General features: G+C 46.8%; 1 protein-coding gene and 1 pseudogene across 2 annotated transcripts in view; one reads left to right on the plus strand and one right to left on the minus strand.

Annotated features, from left to right (window-relative positions):
- Positions 1–2947, minus strand: part of LOC101625005 — a 6494-nt pseudogene extending 3547 nt beyond the window's left edge.
- A 274-nt stretch (positions 2948–3221) lies between these two features.
- Positions 3222–20358, plus strand: part of KDM4A (lysine (K)-specific demethylase 4A) — a 37171-nt gene continuing 20034 nt past the window's right edge. Inside the window, exons 1-11 of one of the 2 annotated variants that reach the window (XM_004678894.1) lie at positions 3222–3346; positions 6197–6372; positions 6891–7066; positions 10408–10522; positions 12313–12506; positions 14506–14555; positions 15818–15921; positions 16271–16408; positions 17038–17279; positions 18191–18390; positions 19383–19756. In XM_004678894.1, coding sequence (XP_004678951.1) covers positions 6235–6372; positions 6891–7066; positions 10408–10522; positions 12313–12506; positions 14506–14555; positions 15818–15921; positions 16271–16408; positions 17038–17279; positions 18191–18390; positions 19383–19756 — 1731 coding nt within the window. In that variant the 5' untranslated portion in view covers positions 3222–3346; positions 6197–6234. Of the gene's footprint in view, positions 3347–3593; positions 3635–6196; positions 6373–6890; positions 7067–10407; positions 10523–12312; positions 12507–14505; positions 14556–15817; positions 15922–16270; positions 16409–17037; positions 17280–18190; positions 18391–19382; positions 19757–20358 lie in introns of those variants that run through there. The other variant, XM_012722446.1, reaches the window with a different exon arrangement.

The raw sequence follows: 20358 nt of genomic DNA on the forward strand, positions 1-20358 counted from the left end.
CCAATACCTCTGGTCTATACCCCAGTTCTCGTATGCATAAATAAAAATATATCTTAAAAAATATATATATATGTGACTTAAACTAATACCCTAGGGCCTCCTGGTGGCACAGGGTTAAAACAGTGATAGTAAGCTATCACCAGCCAGGGCAGCATAAGTTCTAGCCCTGTCAGGGAACTGACCCACATGTCACAGCAGACCTCTCCTGTCTCATCCTCTGCTCCCCTCAGCAGTGTACTTCTTCAATCTGCCTGTTCTGCTCCCCCCTCTGTCTCTAGTGAATCCTCTTCCCCTTCATCTGCACCTCTGGTCTGTACCCCAGCTCTTGTATGCATAAATAAATATATCTTAAAAAAACAAAAACAAAAACTTTGGTTTCAAAAGTGTCCGAGAGACACTAGTTGTGTAAATGGGAGAATGTTAATCAAAAGAACTTGATCTAGTCTACACCTATTATGTGCATAAAGTAAATGGAGGTTCGTGGTACAAAGTAGCAGATATCTTGGAAAATCCTCTCAGCCAGCAGTGGAAAATGTGTGTAGCAAAATCAGATTCAAGGAGAAGTTGGCCGAGCCAGCCAGGCAGCAAGTGCTCGGGGCTGTATCCAGTGTGGGCTAGTGGAGTCTGTGAGGCAAGCTCACAGCACAATGAGCTTGGGGACAGCAGCAAGGAGAGTGGCAGATGAATTCTGTGCCATGGTTTAGGTGGTTTTCCATTATTTTTCGAGTTGGGTTCTTCAAACTCAGCCAATATGTGAGTTACTCAATATCAATATCTATTGTAACTATTGGTTGTCTACCCAATGTCCTTTATTCCGTCCTTTTTTTTCTTCCTATTTCCAAAATATTTTAATGAAAAATGTTACTAGACATGGCTGGGTTCTGCTGCCTGTCATTACAGATGCCAATGAACAGAGACAGGAGTTAATCTGTAAGAAACACTTTATTTTCAGATCACCAGTGAAAAATTTAGCAAGATCAAATGGTTGGCAAAACAGCCTAAAAAAACTGTTCTGCCAACACACCTGTAGCTGGCCTTTTCACACTGAGTTAAATAAAGACAGCCATAAGCAAACAGCCTATCAGAACAGCCCATCACAGATGTATTTCTGGTATTCATCATAGTCAGCCCCCAGAACTTGTTATCAGCTTACTAGTTACCAGTTACCTTGACTGGTACATCTGATGGTATCTATGCCTGGCATTTCTTGAGGCATCACTGGGTAGAAATCTCAGGTCAAAGCAAGCATTTATTTATTTAAAAAATACTTATTTACTCATGCATACTAGAGCTGGGGTGCAGGCGAGAGGTGGAGAGGGGGAGAGGATTCACCAGAGACAGAGTGGGGAACAGAGCAGGTAGATTGACTGAAACACACTGCTTAGAGGAGCAGTGGGTGAGACAGCAGAGGTCTGCTGCGCCATGTGGATCACCTTTGGGGCTGGTGATGGAACCCACATTGAAGTGGCTGCCGCCAGTGTGCAGTGCTGCGTCCTAACCTGTTACGCCACCAGGAAGGGCCAGATTTAGTTGCCTTGTGGTCCAGAGGGTTTAGGTGCCACTCCACAACTAGTTACCCATTTACCCATTGCTCTTGAGGCATATGTTAGCCATGACCCCCTCTGCCGGGAGTCCTTTGGCAACTTCCGGGGCTTGATTCTTGTCAAATGTTTAACCATTTTCAGTTTTGCAATCTTTGGAGGGAAAAGTCTTAAGAACTTGAGGAGAATGTGCTTTTTCTGATTCAAGCATTTTCTTACATCTTTTCTCCAATAGGGTAGGGGACATCTTTTTGTACTTTTTATTCTGGTTAACAGTATGTACTTTATGAAAGTGCTGTGGAGCACCGCCAGGTTTTTCACGATTAGCAGATGAAGAATGAAACGTTTTACTTGGAATTCCTGACTTGGTAAATTTCTTACCCATTCAATCCACACAAATGAAAGACTCCAGACCTTTTGTTACAGCCCGTAGTCTGCCTGGTGACTCTGGACTGCTTAAGGCAAAATCCCTACCATGTATGGTGTATGGTGAGTGTTAGTTACCTTTAGAGGCAAAGATTGTTACATTTTGTCCAGAGTGAACTTTTGCACCAAGGGAAAGCTGAGTAAAAGTTCCTTCTTTTTGAAGTAGACTAGTTTCTTTTTTTAATCCTAAAAGAAGCATGCACCCCAGGGGATAAATCACTGGTCTGCCATTCTATGCAATACCACCCCTTTGGCTAACATGTGTCAGCAATTTTTCAAGGCAAATAGAATCTTTTCTATTTTGAGGGAAAACCCAGGCTAAGAGGCATGCCTGGTTTTTAATTTAGAGCTGATTCCATAGCTATTTGCAATGCATTAGGTCATTACTCAATTATGGGTAATTCTGTACATTTTATATGACTTTGGGTGTTGGTAATTTTAGCTTTGTATTTGACCTATAGAAGCTTTCTGTGTACCTCCATTCTCATCACCTTGACAATAGGGAGTTCCTTCAGGGGACCCACATCTCTCAGGAGCCGCCCCTAATAAGTCCTAGGAACCCCCTAGCCTTCCAGACTTGCATCTAATGACTTCCAGGATTTCTTCTCGCCCGCCCCAAGAGCTGCTCCTAATGACCCCCAAGTCCCCGCTCACGAAGGAACTGCTTTTTAATGACCCTAAGGACACCCACCCCTCCAGGACCTGTCCTAATGACCCACAGAGCTCCTTCCCCTGCAGGAACTGTTCCCTTCAAGTTCCCAGGACACGTGGTTTTCAATTTTAAAAACAGAGACAGCCCGGGCAAAGCGGGCCAAGTTGGTCACTTCATCAGGCACTCCGGCCGCTCCGATGATGCCCCGAGGAGTCCCTCAGCACTTCCACCTCAGGCGAGGGCCCTACTCACCTCCAAAAGCCTGTGCTCCACTGCCTCACTGGAAATATCCCACAATAATCTCATCACCCTTCCTCTTCCCGACCATCCCATCGCTAGGCACTCTCCTCCTCTCTCAATACTAACTAACTAGCCTTGGGCGGCCAGACGCCTGCCTGTGATTGGCTAGCTCCGCGGGTCTGCGGAGATGCTCAGTGGCCGCGGTCCCGAGTGGTACCGCGTTTCCTCCTGGCAACAGCCCGAGCAACGCTCATAGGCTAAGCAGATGGGTCTCTCGGACTTTGGGGCGACTGCAGCGCGCGCTCATTGGCTGTTGGCGGGAGCAGCGCGGCCCTCGGATTGGCTGCCTCTGCGGCCCTGTGCGGCTGCGCAGAGGCAGACTTAGAGGAGGCGGAGTTTTGTCCTTCGCCGGCCTGAAAAGCAGTAGGGTCGGCGGGTGGCGACAGCCGAAGTCGGGCCTCAGCCCTGCTGGGGCGGTGGGCTTCGGGTAAGAGCCACAGGGTTTTGGGATCCTTTAGATTTGTTACTGCTGTGGCCATGACCGTGAGTCCGGTGGGGGAGGGGCGGGGTTGCCTTCAGGTGAGTGACAGGCATGCCTCTGGGCCAATGGGAGCAGCAGCTTCTGAAATGGTTCCCGAGATAGGGCCTTTCCAATTCCTTCTGGCCAATGGACGTCGGGGAGGGGGGCCAGGTCCACTAGGCCTTATTTTCTTCTTCCTGCGGCCGGGCCTCACTCGCCCAGGCGGCGGGGTCGGGAGGGGCTGGCCTCCAAACGGTGAGTTTCGGGGACCTTGGGCGCGGCGGGGGGAGGGGCGGGGAAGGGGCGCTGCCTTTGGAGCGATGGCCGCGGAAGTGGCCGGGGAGGGCAGGGGGCGGGAGTTGGATGTGGTTGTTAGCGACACCTGCCTTTATTGAGTGGGTTAGTACTCGGCCTACTGCTTAGTGTTTCGCTTGCATCATCTGAGTTAATTACAGCAACCCTGGTAGGCAAGGAGGTTGGATCCCCACTTCTCAGGTGGAGAAACTGAGGCTCGCGCTGCTCCCAGAGCCAAGGTCACGCAGTTCATAAATGGCAGGGACCGGATCCGTATTCGGAGTTGTTTTGACTCCGGAGTCGGTGCTGTTCAGCCACTTCGCTTTGTTGCTGGATGGGGGAAGGAAGGTGTCGGGGAACCGGAGCTATCCCCAGGGAATGGGTTGGGGGGAAGGGAATCATTTGAAGAAAGGGAATGAACAATTGAAGTGAGGCCGAGGAAATCAGTCAATAGTTACTGAGTGCGTTTTCTGTCGTGCATTGTTCTAGGTTCTAGGCATACAAAGATGAATAAGGCCAGAGGCGATGAAGCCTCACTCAGGAGTATCAAGGCCTTGGTATGGGCCCAGATTCTATAATCGGGTGATTATGTGCTTTTGTAAAATTTGCGAAAGTGAGATACTTTGTGTTTTTTTTTTTTTTTTTAAAGAGGGTCCTTAATGTTGCACAAGCTTCAGGTTCTTTCACTTGGATCTGCTCTTGCAAAGGACTTTTCTGGGTGTAGTTATGATATAACGCGGCGTAGAGAGTAGAAGAAGTATATTACAGGTCTGTGGGAAAATTCCTGATATGTAAAGCAGTTATAACAGATATCTAACATGCAAAGTTTTGGCAATGTGCATGAAAACCCCAGGCCATGAACGTGGGGGAATGGAAGCCTAAGAGATGCAGGTAGTGAGGCTTGTCTTTGCTTACACCTCAGACAGCCTTCTGCTCCTTGTCATCCCAAACTGTTATTTGATTGATCGCTGGGCTGTTGGAAGTAATTTCCTCCCTCCTGAACTCTCCAGCTCTTAAGGGGACTCTTGGAGTAGAACTGCTATGGCTTTGGGGCCCAGAGTTGGGGAGAACTGTTGAACCTTCATGATGAAGTTTAGTAGAGGAAGCACATACTGCTTTTGTTTCTAAAGAGGCCCGTATTATGTGGTGTTTGGTCGTCATTCAGCTTAACTGGTCTGTTGTGTTGCCAGGCATTGGTTATGTCTTCATTTAGCTGAGGGCTTCAGGTAAAAAGAAGCAATTTTATTTTACCTGCTGCAGGTAGTTACAAAGTTGGTCCTGTATCGCCAGTTTATTTTTTGTTTAAATTTTGTCCTTGGAGTTCTAGGTATAGTGCAGCTGAACTACTGCTCTAGTTTGATTTCTAGAACTGCTGAAACTACATATTAATTTAGATACCAGAGCCATTACACTTTGGGGTTTTTAAAGAAAAACAAACATAATGTTTACTAGTATCAGAGTGCTTTTTAACCCTTAAACTTTGTAATCTGGTAGTCAAGTAGCTCCTTTTAATATTCTAAAATCCTGTTTCAAAGTTGTACCCTATGGATGGGGATCTCTCTTTAAATCTGGTTGTAGCATATTTTGTTTAATAAGGGGAGAAACAATTGTCAAGGTGTTACTAAAGAGCAACTTGAAAGATTAGGGTAAAGAATGGGCAGGGCAACCCTATTGTTAGGGAGGACATAGGGCCAGATAATTAGTTGCCTTTTTTAGCTGAAACAATGTCTCCATTTAAATAAGGAGCACTGTTGATACATCCGGTTCTTTCAGACATCCTTTATCTGCATTTCTAGTTAATTTAAATAGCTCACCTAGAGGTATATTCCAGGTGTGAGGTCTTAACACTTCAGAATTTCTGTTGACACCCTTTTACTATTCTCAGCACTGACATTTTCAGCATTAATTTTTTGATTTTTAAAAAAGATTTATTTATTTATGCATATAGGAACTGGGGTAGAGTGCAGGGGTGGTGAGAGGATTCACCAGATAGAGTGGGGAGCAGAACAGGCAGACTGAAATACACTGCTGAGGAGAGCACCTGGCTGGGTAGGAGAGGTCTGCCATGCCACGTGGGTCACCTCTTTGGGTATTGAATTCTTACTGCAGTGGCTGTGGATAGCTTCATAGTGCTGGGCTCTGATCCATTGTGCCACCAAGGAAGGCCCATTATTTATTTTTTAACGATTTATTTGTGTGTACAAGAATTGGGCTACAGGCCAAAGGTGAGAGAATTCACCAAAGATACAGGGGGTGAGAGAATTCACCAGAGACAGAGTGGGGAGCCGAACAGACAGATCTACTGAAATATACTGCCAAGGGGAGCAGTGGGAGAGACAGGAGAGGTCAGCTGCGCCATATGAGAGTCATTTCTCTGGATAGCCTGGCATCAGACTTGGGTGTAGTAGCTGGCAGTAACCTGAAAGCACTGTCTTTAACCCCTGTGCCACTTAGGGAGGCCTCCTGAACATTTTATTTAAACTATATGTCATGTAATCTTGTGCTCTTAATGTATTTCTTCAGAGTCCACTCTGACCAAAGGGACCCCAAAAAGAGGGAAAATGGCTTCTGAATCTGAAACCTTGAACCCCACTGCTCGCATAATGACCTTTTATCCGACCATGGAGGAGTTCCGGAACTTCAGTCGCTACATTGCCTACATTGAATCCCAAGGGGCACACCGGGCTGGACTGGCAAAGGTGAGGAGCACCAGGACCAGGTGCCCAGGGGCCAGGATTTTGTGACTGAAGGCAGCAGTAGGACTTAACATCCTTGAGCTGTACTAAAAGCCAAGTGATGAGATTAGAGTGTATTGCAAACTAATGCCTTTTATCTCTCAAACGTCTTTTAGGTGTGTGGGGGGGAGCTGCTTGGATTCTTGAAAAGGGCGATAAAAAGTCAAGAGATGGGTACCTTAAGTGTTTCCCTGTCACTGAGTGCTTGGGTGTCCTACTTCTCACTGTAGTCAAATCTAGCACTGAGTAATTTGGCTTCTCAGGTGGACTTGCTGTTAGACTGAAAGAGAATCAGCGCTTCAGCCGCCTCCCTTGGCACCCAGACAAGATATGAGGCTAAGGATAAATAATCCTTACCAGAGGTCTTGCAGCTGGGCATTTGCTTAGTGGCAGAACTGGATCAATGTTAGGGTAACAGTGGGCTTTGTTGCGCTTAGGGGCTGGCCGGATTTCTGATCTCTTTGTTTCTGTGGTCTTTACAGGTTGTTCCTCCAAAGGAGTGGAAGCCCCGAGCATCATATGATGATATTGATGATTTGGTCATTCCTGCCCCCATCCAGCAACTTGTGACTGGGCAGTCTGGCCTCTTTACTCAGTACAACATACAGAAGAAAGCCATGACCGTTCGCGAGTTCCGCAAGATAGCTAATAGTGATAAGTGAGTGAAAACACTGTCCTTCCTTTGTCAGCACCGAGGACCCAACAGGTCACCCTCACAGCCGTCTCTGTTGCTGCCGTGTCTCCCTCTGCCCTTTAATAGAAGCATTTCTCCTGTCAGTACTGGCACAGTCTGAACTTGTCCACACTCTTACTTAAAGTAATCCTGTTGTTTCTAACAAAAAATGGAATCATTTTCTGACTCCTGTAAGTTGGCAAGTTGCGAAGGAGAAAGTTGGAGATGATCCAAAAGGAGCTTTACTGGATTTATTGATACCACCTGCTTATCAAAAAGTGCTGTGGTAGTTTAACTTAATCTCTTCTTTATGGGTCTTTTGGTCTTGACCAGTGCTCAGACCCCTTTCTGCCCACAACTGTTCTCTCCTGTGTCCGTTTAAACATGAACAAAATGTGGATAAGAAACCATGCGGGTTGCTGTTTCTGTCAGCATGGAAGCATCATCTGTACATACGTTCTTGTCTCTTTTAGAAACTTTTTTGTTCAGGCCTGCTGTTTTAGTGTTAAACTCTCATGTTAGCTCAGATTTACAAGACAGTGAATTTTGTGTAACCTACATTAGACTCTGACTCTTCCTTCTCAATCCTCTTTCTTAGATCTTCTGCCTTCCCACGATCCTCCTTTATTTTACATATCCATGAGGGACTCCTTATTTTTCCTCCCGTCCCCCCCACCCCCTTTTTTTTTTAAAAGATTTGTCCATTTATGGGTTCTTCCTGGTGGTGCAGTAAATTAAAGTGTAGCACTTTGAAGCTGTGAGGCATGAGTTTGATCCCTGACCAAGGAGGTGGCCCACATGGTGCAGCAGACTTCTGTTAACCCATCTGCTGCTCTCCTCGGAATTGTACTTCAGTCCATCTGCCTGTTGTACTTCTCACTCTGTCTGGTGAATCCTCTCAACCCCCCACCTCAGGCCTGTACCCCAGTTCTTGTATGCATAAATCAACAAATCTTTAAAAAAAAAAGAATTTACCAGGAACAGAGTGGGGAACAGACAGGCAGATCGACTGAAATACATTGCTGAGGGGAGCATGGGCGAGACAAGAGATGTCTGCTGTGCCATGCTGGCGTGAGATTGAACTGGTGCAGCAGTGGCTGACTCTAGCTTGATAGTGCTGTGTATCTAACTCCTGTGCCACCAGGTAGGCCTTTGGTCATCTAGTTTTATCAACTACTTTTACTCTTTAAAAGTGTCTTTTCTTTTTTTTTTTTAAAGAGATTTACTTATGCATATAAGAATTAGGGTACAGGCCAGAGGTTGGCGGGGAGAATGGGGTGGGGTGAGAGGATTCACCAAGCAGAACAGACAGATCTGCTGAAATATGTGCTGAGGGGAGCAGTTGGGGAGATTAGAAAGGTCAGTTGTGCCATGTGGGTCACCTCCCTGGCCAGGATCAACCTTGTGCTGTAGTAGCCGCAGATAGCATCGCAGTACTGATACTTAACCCCTTGTGCCACCAGAGAGACCCTAAAAGTATCTTATATTGCTGGCCACCTGCTGTTTAGCGAGAGGCTTCGTAGAAGGAATGTTGAGTGTGAGATGCTCTGGCTGAAAGGCTGTGTCATCCTTCAGGTCTGATTTCTAGTTGCGCTCTGGGCCTACCACCCCTGCTTTCTGCTTCACCTGGGGTTCCCGTGTGTGAGCTCTTGTCAGCAAGTGCTAGGCCTTCTCTTCTTTCAGGAGACCTCTTTTCCTCTTAAATTAACCAGTCCTCTACTTTTGTCCTTCATGCAAAATACGTCAGTCTTACCTTTGATTTCTGTATGTCTGGTCAGTCAACTTTAAGAAAACCCAGAAGGGCCCTCCCTGGTGGCACAGCGGGTTAAAGCACAGCACTAAGAAGCTTAAGCCACCTCCGCATGAGTTCGATCCCCACCTGCCCTGGAGGTGACCACATGGCGTGGCAGACCCCTCCTGACCCGCCTGCTGCTCCCCTCAGCAGTGTACTTTGTTGATCTGCCTGTTCTGCTCTCCACTCTGTCCCTAGTGAATCCTCTCACCCTCCGCATCTCTGGCCTGTACCCCAGTTCTGTATGAATAAATAAATAAACCTTTAAAAAAAAAAAACTCAGAAAGAAAAAATCTGTTTATAAAGCAGATAAGTTAGTAGTCAAAGAATTATTTATAGTTCAAAGGGAACTTAGGATCCTAAACTTTGTTAGATTGACATTAAAATGTAAGGCAGTATTTAGAGTGTGTTTTACCCTATTTTCTGCACACACTTTCATTTTGATCTTACACCCTTGTATTCATAATATTTTTTTGGTATTTGAGTTAGTGTGTATTAGTTTTTCTACTTAGTATATATTTTCAAATATAGTAGTTTTATATACTATGTAATTGTTGCATCATAATTTTTAAATCGTTTGAAATTTTTAGAAGATTATTTTTGGAATAGCTGTCAGTATGTATTACTAAGCTAAAGACAATAGATTTTTTTTATAAAGATTTATTTATGCATATAAGAAGTGGGGTACAGGCCAGAGGTGCTGGGGGTGAAGAGGATTCCCCAGAGACAAAGTAGGAAGTAGAACAGGGGGATCTATTGAAATAACTGCGGAGGGAGCAGTGGGTGAGACAGGAGCGGTCTGCTGTGCCATGTGGGTCAGCTCCCTGACTGGGGGTCGAACTCATGCTGTGGATAGCTTCATAGTGCTGTGCTTTAACCTGTGCTACCTACCAGGGAAGGCCGAGGATACATATTTTAAGACTTTGTTAGCGGGGATAGACATAGACAAATAGTTACAAACGTGTGTGCTTGCACAAGTGTGAAATGTATATTTAGCTAAAGTTTGACACTCATTAAACTTAAACATTCTGTTGTTACACATTATTGTTGAGTGTAGGTCACTGTTGGGAGTCTGGCAGTGACATACACGAGCCCTCTTGGACCCACTTTCCTTACACTGGAGCCAGAAAGGGGTGCTTCCCGAGGGCTTCACTGTCTTTGGTTGTCTGTGGATTTAGAAGGAATTGTAGTTGTTGGTTCTCACTAGTTTCTAAGCCTATTTTCTTCCTGGAAGTCTAGGCCCTTCTGTCAGTAGGAGGATCTAGTTTTTGTAGTCTTGAAAGATCCCAGGCCTGTTAAGAAAGATGGCTTTATATTTGCATGTGGATTGCCTTCCTCTGGCTCAGAGCTCACCTAGGTGATACTGGGTGAGTTGGAGTGATTTCAGCCTTGAAAGCCTAGGTTAATTTACATTCTACTCATTTCAAATATCCTGCTATTCCTGAGAACTGGGGATTTTGCCTTCTGCCGTTCATAATGCCCAACTAATTTAGTCTCTTCTAAGTGATTTAACACTTGTTTTTACTTTTAAAAGGTACTGTACCCCACGCTACAGTGAGTTTGAAGAACTTGAGCGGAAATATTGGAAGAACCTCACATTTAATCCTCCAATTTATGGTGCAGATGTGAATGGCACTCTTTATGAGAAGGTGAGATGGGAAACTCTGGCCAGTGTTTTTGTGGTTTTGTAATGAGATGCAATTTTTATCTGCCCAGCACTTAGTAGGCACCTAAAAACTGCTTGCTGAATGGGTGGATGAACAAAGGACTGCTCTACCACTCGATGTGCTCTGCTCACTTATTGTGGGTTTTTTTGCATGTGACTGAATTTTATTTCTCCCACTCCACATGTAAATTGAATGATATGGTGCTCTTTGCAAGGACTGTTAGAATAGTCTGTGGGTGGTAGCTGATGAGTTCTTGAAAGGGTGGGATCACAGTAAATGAAATGTTGGGGGAGAGGCAGTGTGGTTTCTGCAGAAAAAAGATCACTGACTAATCTAATGAAAGGGGCATGTATATTTAAGAAGAGAAATGTATTTAGATTTTCAGAGCCCTCAAAGTAGATTCTGTAATAAAAGCTGTTTGAACAGATTGCATCGGCTTGGGATGGAGTTCTTGGCATGAAGAACTGTTTTAGATATGTTAGAAAAAACGAATATTTGGGACCATTTTGGATGTTTAAAAAATCTGTAGGGCATTTTAGGACTTAACACTCAGTTTCAATGTTTTTGTATGTTACTGAAAGTAAGAACTTTAAAAAGTGGGCTCTAGGTTTGTGGATGACAGTTTTTCTGCATAATAAGAAGTGAATCGTATAGATATTAATGGCTGGAAGGTAATTATGGTCTGGGGTAGGGATGTACAGAAGCAGGGCATAGAAACCTGGGACACAGGAGATGGGCTTCCGGCTGATCATGACAACTCAGGAGGACACCTTGTGTCACACTGTAGACGTTCTACTGAAGACACAGTGGTGATTGGAGCTCAAAGTCAGAGCTTACTGCAGTTAACACCCATGTATTTTCCGTTGTTCCCATCCCGCTGTCTACTATCCCCGTTTGACTCTTGCCACCCTCCCCCTTAACCTCAGAAACTTCACTCCATTAGTATCTGCTTTTTTTTTTTTTTTAAAGATTTATTTACTTATGCATACAGAACTGGGGTACAGGCCAGAGGTGCATACAGAACTGGGGTACAGGCCAGAGGTGCAAGGGCAGTGAGAGGATTCACCAGAGACAGAGTGGGGAACAGAACAGGCAGATCAACAAAGTACACTGCTGAGGGGAGCAATGGGCGGAACAGGAAAGGTCTGCCACACCATTTGGGTCACCTCCAGGGCCAGCTGGGGATTGAACTCCACCAAAGCGGCTATGACCAGCTTGCAGTACTGCACTTTAACCTGCTGTGCCATCAGGGAGGGGCCTGCTGGTTTTTATAGGTATTTTAAAACTTAGGAAAATAGATTATCTAGAACATAAATGTTCTGTTTTTCTTTGTCATTCTGACTTGCTTTGCTACATATAAGTCCCTCAATGTCCTCCTGTTTTACTCTAAATGACATTCTCTTGCCTTATGACTGAGTAGTGTTGTGTTTTTTGTAGTGTAAGAACTCTTTCTGTTTGGACCTAACTTTCTTTAGCTTCCTTCTGGGGTCTGGAGCCGGTGGCAGTTCTCTTCCTGGTGGTTGTCCACATGCTGGTGCCCACTAACTCACTGGTTTTGCCCTCCTCGAGTCCACCCCAGGCTAATGGCATCTGCGTTGAGGGTGGCTATGTGAAGTGAGGCAAACTGTGGTCTCCGTGTCTAGAAATTTTGACGTTATTCCACCTCCATGTTTTGAGGTGATAGTTCACCTGTGACCTGCTCTGATCTGTAGGTTGAGCCTTGGTTTATATAGTCAGTGTAATTTGCCTCAGCTGCCCACTTTTCTTTGCAGCATGTTGATGAGTGGAATATTGGCCGACTGAAAACAATCCTGGACTTGGTGGAAAAGGAGAGTGGGATCACCATTGAGGGTGTCAACACCCCCTACCTGTACTTCGGCATGTGGAAGACGTCCTTTGCCTGGCACACTGAAGACATGGACCTGTACAGCATCAATTATCTGCACTTTGGAGAACCAAAGTCCTGGTAAAGTCAGCCTGCAGTTGGCACTGGGGCTCCTAAACTCTAATGTGCTTGGAGCTGTCTTGGGTCCTTGTTCAAATGTGGGTTCTGGTTCAGTAGGCTTGGGGTGGGACTGGCATTTTAGATTGTTAGTGGAATTCCAAGTGATGAGAGGTGTTGGAGCTCTGGCGATCAGACCACCCTTGAGTAGCAAGACTTTGAAGAGCAGGGCACTGAACACCACTGGGCGTAAAGCAGGCGTTTGGCTGAGTTACTGAGTCTCGGAGGCTGTTCCAGGCTACCCTACCGCTTTCTAATTTCTTTTTCTGAACAGGCCTGAGGCATTTCTTAGAGGCAGACTTCCAAGACTGGAGTCACTTCTTCAGATGATAGAAAGCTTTCTTTTCCTCATGGAAAAAATACTTGGTGAGCAGCAGTGTGTGCTTAATCCAAGATGGGATGCAAGGCTACTTGGCATAAGCTTCCTGCTCTGCAGGCTGTTGTCATCTCCTGTTGACATTTGGAGAGACAAGATTTGTTGTCTCTTCTCTCCATGCGTCGGTGCATGTCTAGGTCTGAGCATTTTAGTGACCATGCTTTGAGCAACAGCAGTGAGCAAGATGTGAGGCACCTCCTCTCACCCAGAAAGGATGCTGGGCAGATGAGAGGGGGAAGAAATAATTAGCCAGGGTGAGCACAGCTCTGACAGGGAATAGTGAGTTCAGTCAGCCCATGTGAGCAGGACACTTGAGGGGTGGGGCCAGTCGCTGGAAGGTGCAACTAGACTTAGACCTAGCAGACAGGAAGATGGAGCTAGAGGGGTGGTTGGGACCGTGCATACGAGGACAGCACTGCGCCTAACGGCTAGCAGTCTTCGTGTTTCTGGTGTCTCGCACAACTGCATGGTGGGAGGTGCACTGAGGGTTGGATCCTGGGAACAGGTGGATGGATACTGGATCTGTTTCATTTCCTTTTCTAGCACCTCCAGCCATGTCTTCTCCTCATGGGTTTTCCTTTCAAATGTTTTCTGATTTCTAATCTTGGGGGTTGGGGATGGGTGTAAAAGAAAACCTTTTTAAGCCTGTAATGACCCCTTAACTACTGTCCCATTTCCTTCCTTAGATGGCTAGACTTCTAGAATCTATAAATGTAGCTTTTTTGTCTTCACCATGTTTTAAGTTCTCTGAAATTAGATTTCCATATTCATGTCGAGAGAAGGTTCTCTTAGTTATTACATACTCTTCAGGTGAAGTGGGACCTCCAGAGACTTCTGTGCAAGGTTGCCTGGTGGAATCCAAAGTCCTTTAGGTGACAAACATTTTCGTCAACTCCTGTTTTGTTTCATAATGAGTATTTGGGATGGGAAGTTTTTTGTTACAATGGAAAAATCTTTGGGATCTTCTGTAAAGGTTCAAATTGCCTTGCTGTCACTTTGGGATTATAAAGTTTTAACAGTTAGAAATAGTTTTACTCTCCCCTCACTCCCCCCCCCCTTTTTTCTTATGAAAAGCAGTTTCTATGGCCTTCAAATACCCTATGGGTAGAGGAGTCAGTAATTATTAGGTAGTCACTGTAGCTGTTCTGGAGATGAAGGCTTAGCAGCAGCTGGGGCCAACTCTGAGTATCTCATGCTCTTTCACCCTCTTTCCATTCTTCATTCTATCCCAGTTAGGCCTCTCGGGCTCTACCAGGAGCTGTTAGTACCATCTCTCTTTTTTTAAATTATTAATTTGTTGCATGAGCAACACTGTAAAGGTGTACAACATTGAGTACCTACCATAAATCCTTGCTCTTGGTAAATATTAGAAAAGATGTAGTTTGTGAGTGAAGGTAAAAGATATAAATTCAACCCTACTTCTCTGTGGTCTCCCCACTCCTCTGTCCAAACAGCTCAATTTTTTATTTCTCCAGATGTCTTTCTACATTTTGTGGTTGGGAAGTTGAAAACCCTGATCCTTGGAGCTGTGTCTCAGCTCCCGTTGCTGCCCTCTGCTCAGCGTCCAACACTCTTATGTGATTGCAGGTACTCTGTTCCCCCTGAGCACGGGAAGCGGTTGGAGCGCCTTGCCAAAGGTACTGTGTCTCCTGGTGCCCAGCCAGGCCCTCCTGTGATGTGCTGATTGCTCTGAAATGCCCATTCTCAGGTGTGCTTGCAGGCCTGCAAGGGGGTGGTGAGCCAGATTGCGGATTAGTTGACTTGCAGCGCCACTAAAATCAGCCTCTTCCCCAGGGATGAGACACAGTAATTCCTTCTCAGATTGTCTTTGCTTCTGTTTTATCAAGCATAGGTTTATTTCACTAGGGATAGTATACCATTCATATCGGGTCTGGTTCTTTAAAAACCCAAATGTTAAAGAAAAAATTTAATAATTTGTATTAAAAAAATTTTTTTTTTTTTTTTTTGCATAGATGCATTAGGGTGTAGGTCAGAGGGGTGTGTTGGGGGGAAGAAGGGAGGCATGGGTCTTTGAGAGGATTGACCAGAAAAAAAGTGGATCAGAGCAGAACAGGTGGATCTACTGAAATCATTGCTGAGGGAGCCATGGGTGAGACAGGAGAGGTCTGTTGTACCATATGGGTCACTCCCTTGCTGGAGATTGAGTGGTGATAGTGGTAAGACTTAACCCCTTTGCCACCAGGGAGTCCCCCTAATGCTTTGAATTTTTCTTTTTTAAAGATTGATTTATTTATGCATATAGTACTGGGGTACATGCCAGAGGTACAGGGACGGTGAGAGGATTCACCAGGGACAGAGTGGGGAACAGGACAGGCAGATTGATCGAAATACACTGCTGAGGGGAGCAGTGGGCAAGACAAGAAATGTCTGCTGAGACATGTGAGTCACCTTCTTGGCCAGGCATTGAACTCTAGCTGAAGCAGCTGTGGAGAGCTTCACAGTGCTGGACTTTAACAGCTTTAACTGTTGTACCACCAGGGAAGGCCTTGCTTTGGATTTCTTAAAGTGGATTTTCAAAGATGTGTTCCTCAGGAGGGCTTGTGGTTTGTGGATGTTTTACTAAAAAAAGATTGAAGTTACAGGCGAATAGAGAAAGGGGCGATACAGTTTTAGAATTCTTTATAAGAACAGAGATAACTTGGGTGAACTCAGTTCCTCCAACATCATTTGACTCTCCTTGGAACACCCAACTGTGAGCAAAACCAGAGGCTCACTATAGGGTCTTAGAATTGGCCTGAAGCTGGTGGGATCTATAGAGGCCGGGTTGGAGAATCCACTTTCCCCAATGCCAGATGAGATGCACAGGTGTGAAGCCCCTCCAGGACACAGAGCTGGTATAGAACAGTGTGCTAATTCATGCCCATTCTCAATTAAACAGGCTTTTTCCCTGGAAGTGCTCAAAGCTGTGAAGCTTTTCTCCGCCATAAAATGACTTTAATTTCCCCTTTAATGTTGAAGAAATATGGAATTCCCTTTGACAAGGTAAGCTGGTGTTGCTTATGTGGACACTGTCCTTTGGTCACCCCGTACTGGTGTGGGCCTAAGCTAGCTATGTAGTTTGTGACTCTTTGCTCCAAGGGAATTAAAGGTGCTGCTCTGTCTTCCTGATGTCAGAATAGTCAAATCCCACCAGCAGTGTTAAATTGCAGGAATGGTGCCTTGTAGTCTTGGTGTCTGATGCACCAGGCTTTGTATTTTGTAGGAGACACCACGACCCTGTGGTTTGTGACTTGTCCCTGGTACTCAAGTGTCTTGCATGGCACTGGCACTCAGCCTGGTTCTGGAGTGTTCTGCCATGTGGTACAGCCATTCCAGGTCTGCTCTTGTTCAGGTGACCCAAGAGGCCGGAGAATTCATGATTACCTTCCCTTACGGTTACCATGCTGGCTTTAACCATGGCTTCAACTGTGCGGAGTCCACTAATTTTGCTACTCGGAGGTGGATTGAATATGGCAAACAAGCTGTGCTGGTAAGTCTGCTTGATTTCTTTTTGTGGTACTGTGGCTAGAAATGTCTGGTGGAGCAAAATTCTCTTTAGATGTACCAGCTGGTGGTTAGAAGAGTTCTGTGCACTGCTGGAGTTCAGAACCAAGGTGGCTGGGAAGATGCAAAAGGCCTGACATTTTGTATTCATAGGAATTTTCAAAACCTTGTTTGGCAATGGGAGGAGTCCAGACCCTTGGGTGTTGAAACCACACGCACACACTGAAATATCTCTTTGGCCGCTCTGGAGTTTTTCTGTTGAGTAATTCTTAGCAGGTAGCAATAGCACTTTGACCCATGGTAGCCTCACTGTATGACCCCTGCTAGGCTTGATGTCACAGGGAAAGGGGGCCTTGGCCAGTGTGGGATCTAAGCTCAGGTACCCAAGAGCGCTGGCTGGACTCACCCCAGTGCTGTGCATTCTCTGTGCCTTTGCCCTGCTTTCCTCTGTATTTGAAGGCGCTGCAAGGACAGTGCGTGCCCATTCTGTCAACCTAGGCAGTCCGGCATCATACCACTGTGTGTCAGTCCACCTGGGAGGAGGAGGGACTGTGGGGTGAGAGGGACGTGGCCCTTGGGCTCTGCACACCCAGAGGCCTCTGGTTTCTTTGATAGTGCTCCTGTAGGAAGGACATGGTGAAGATCTCCATGGATGTGTTTGTGAGGAAGTTTCAGCCAGAAAGGTACAAACTCTGGAAAGCTGGGAAGGACATCACAGTTATCGACCATACTCTCCCCACGCCAGAAGCTGCCGAGTTTCTTAAGGAGAGTGAAAGACCGCTGAGAGCCACAAATGAGTGTGCAGAGGAGGACATGGAAGGGGTTGAGGAGGGCGAGGAGGGCGACCTGAAGAGGAGGTAACCCTGCAGCCGCTGGATCCAGCTCTTTGAGGGAGGGAAATCTTGGGCAGTTCCCACAACCTCCCGAGGCTGTTTTCTTTCCTTTTTTTTTTTTTTTTTTAAAAAGATTTGTTTATTTGTACATACAAGAACTGAGGTGTGGGGGTGGGGGTGAGAGGCTTCACCAGAGAGAGTTGGGAACAGAATGGGTAGACTGACTGAATACTACTAAGGGGAGCAGTGGGCAAGACAGGAGAGGTCGGCTGTGCCATGTCATCTCCCTGGCTAGGATCAGAACTCTTGCTGTGGTGGATGTGCTACCAGAAAGAGCCCCCCCCCCAAAAAAAAAAAAAACACTATTTCTGAGTGAGGTGCTTGAGCCTTAGCTGAGGGAGTTTCCTTCCCCGTGAGGGCTCCAGGATATCTGAGTGTGGCTGTGCAGGTCCTTCTTCATGGCTGTTGTCTAGAAATGGCAGTGCTGGTGACAAGCCTGTAGTTTGCTGAGGTGCAGCTTGCATAAATGCCATCATGGGAGACTCACCAGGACAGGGGTGGTGCCATTGAAGTCAGCCAGTGTCCTTGGTGCTGGAGCCCTAGGATCTGTCCTGAGGAGAGGAGAGTTTGACCTGGGCCATGCTGGGAAGAAAGGAGGAACACTTACGGGTGGTACTCTGAAGCACCCCTGCATACCTTTAATTAAGCTTCACATCCGGTCTGTGAGGTGGGAATGGTACCCATATTTTCTGTTTGATGGGATGAGGTCAAAAAGAAGTGCACAGTCTTAGAGCCCACAGTTGGGAGGCAGCTCCGAGTGTGAGGCAGCCTGACAGGCTCTGGCCATTCCTTTTGGGTCGCTGTGGCTGTGAATGTGTGTTTGTATAAGTGGGATGTCTACACAGCTTTTACAAAGTTTGCCCCCCTCCTTGCAGCCTAGCCAAGCACCGTATAGGGACAAAGAGGCACCGAGTTTGTCTCGAAATACCACAGGAGGTGAGTCAGAGCGAGCTCTTCCCCAAGGAGGAGCTGAGTTCTGGACAGTACGACATGACCGAGTGCCAGGCTGCCCTTGCGCCCGTGAGGCCCACCCATAGCTCTGTGCGGCAGGTCGAGGATGGTCTCGCTTTCCCAGGTTAGTAGATTGCTGTTTTTTTTACAACTCTGGCTAATGTCTGTTTTGTTAGATGCCACATTAAGTGCAGGGTCCCAGGTAGATAGAAAAGGGAGTGTAGTTACTTTGGGGGCAGAATTTTGGTTGGGAGCGCACACAGTAGGTGAGTAGTGTGGAGGAAAGGCCCCTTCCCTCTGCCTGGTGAGGGTCATGGAAATCATCACGGAAGTTTCTGTTGAAGAGAAGATGAACTAACATCCCAAATCAGTAGGTTTCCTAGACAGAGTAGAAGAACATAGAAGGGGCACCCTGAGAGGAGCAGAGGCTGAGGCATGGAGGTGGGCTACAGCGTGAGCTTTGTGGGGGCCTGGTAGTCATTTCCAAATATGTGGATATTGGGGTGGGAGGGAGAGGAGACACTGTGGAGTCTAGTGAATAGGCGTGAGCGGGCATCGGAACTGCAGTCGGCTTCCGAGTCAGCTGTCCGAGGCCTAAGGTCCTGTGATGTGTCCAGGAGGGATGTATAGCAGACCTTGTAGAGGAGCAGTCATTGGGGTGGTGGTCGAGGGTACCTTTGCTGGGGAGGGTCTTACATTGCTCCCAGGTCTGGCCTTGGTGTGTGTTCTGATAGCACTGGATCTGGGCTGTGGCACTGGCTGCCCTTTTAGCAGATTGCGGGAGCCGAGTACTTAGCTCAGGCCTTGATTTCCTGCAGGGGACTTCTGAGGAAGTGGCAGCTGCTACTTGAGTGTCCACTATGTGCCTGTACAAATGTCTTACACATAAGAATGTTAAGGGCCTGGAAACGGGTGGTAGTGACCTCGAATCCCAGAGGATGAGACTAGAGGCCCAGAGAGGCTCAGCAGTTAGCCCAGCTCACAGAGACACCCTGTAAATGATCGAGCTGGTGTTCACAGCCATGCCCGTGTTCTCAGCACATCACCACCCTCCCTTCCCCAAAACCAGCTGTGCAGGAGCAAGCTGGCTCTGTCTAATGTACACGTGTGTTTCAGATTATTCTGACTCCAGTGAAGTCAAATTTGAGGAGCTTAAAAACGTCAAACTGGAAGAGGAGGATGAAGAGGAGGAGGAGGAACAGGAAGCAGCTGCCTTGGATCTTTCTGTGAATCCTTCTGTAGGGGGACGCCTCGTCTTTCCAGACTCCAAAAAGAAATCATCTTCTAGCCTGGGCTCTGGTTCTTCACGGGATTCTGTTTCCTCTGACTCAGAAACCAGTGATCCTCTGTCGTGCCGAGCCCAAGGGCAGACGGGTGTTCTCACTGTGCACAGCTATGCCAAAGGGGACAGCAAGGTGACCGTGGAAGAGCCGTGCCCAAGGAAGAAGGGCAGTGCCCCTAGGAGCATTAGCGAGCAGGTGCTGGCGGAGGTATGACCCTGGGCAGTGGCGGGGGTGGGAGTGCCCTGGAAGGGTTTTTGTGGAGGAGAGTGGGTCTGCGGGGCTACCCTGCAGTGTGGTGGCAGGGCAGACCTTCAGACTGGAGACCTTCCGTCTGCAGTCACTGTCAGGCAGAAAATTAGGTGGCCTGACTCTCCCAGCTTGCTCTTCGCTGGGAGTTCCTTTTTCCCTGGGTGGCTGTTGATCTTGAGGATTGTATTGCTGCCACAGTGACAGTTGGATATGTCCTTGAGCCTCCTTGCCTTGGAGACCGGGGTTAGCGTGGTGAAGTGGCAGCCTGTATGAGGAGTTAGTGGTCTCTTACCCTAAAGTTGAAGGGCTTTCTTCTAAGTCTTGGCTGTCCTGTGGAGACCTGTTAGCACACCACTCCCCTTCTCCTGTCATTCTGTCCCAGAGAACGCACCCTTTTGGAGACCAGGGCAATTTCCCAAAGCTGTAAGTGTGAACATGTTTGTCTATATACTTCCTGGAACCCATGCTCTCACCAAAAGCTGTGTTTGCTTTGCTTTGTGTGGGAAGGTTCTCGCGGGCCTGAGTGAATGCAGCAGAGCTGATTTGGCTGCAGCTAGACT

This window comes from Condylura cristata, unplaced genomic scaffold (genome assembly GCF_000260355.1).
Source record: "Condylura cristata isolate star-nosed mole 26May11 unplaced genomic scaffold, ConCri1.0 scaffold00008, whole genome shotgun sequence".
NCBI classification, from domain to species: domain Eukaryota; kingdom Metazoa; phylum Chordata; class Mammalia; order Eulipotyphla; family Talpidae; genus Condylura; species Condylura cristata.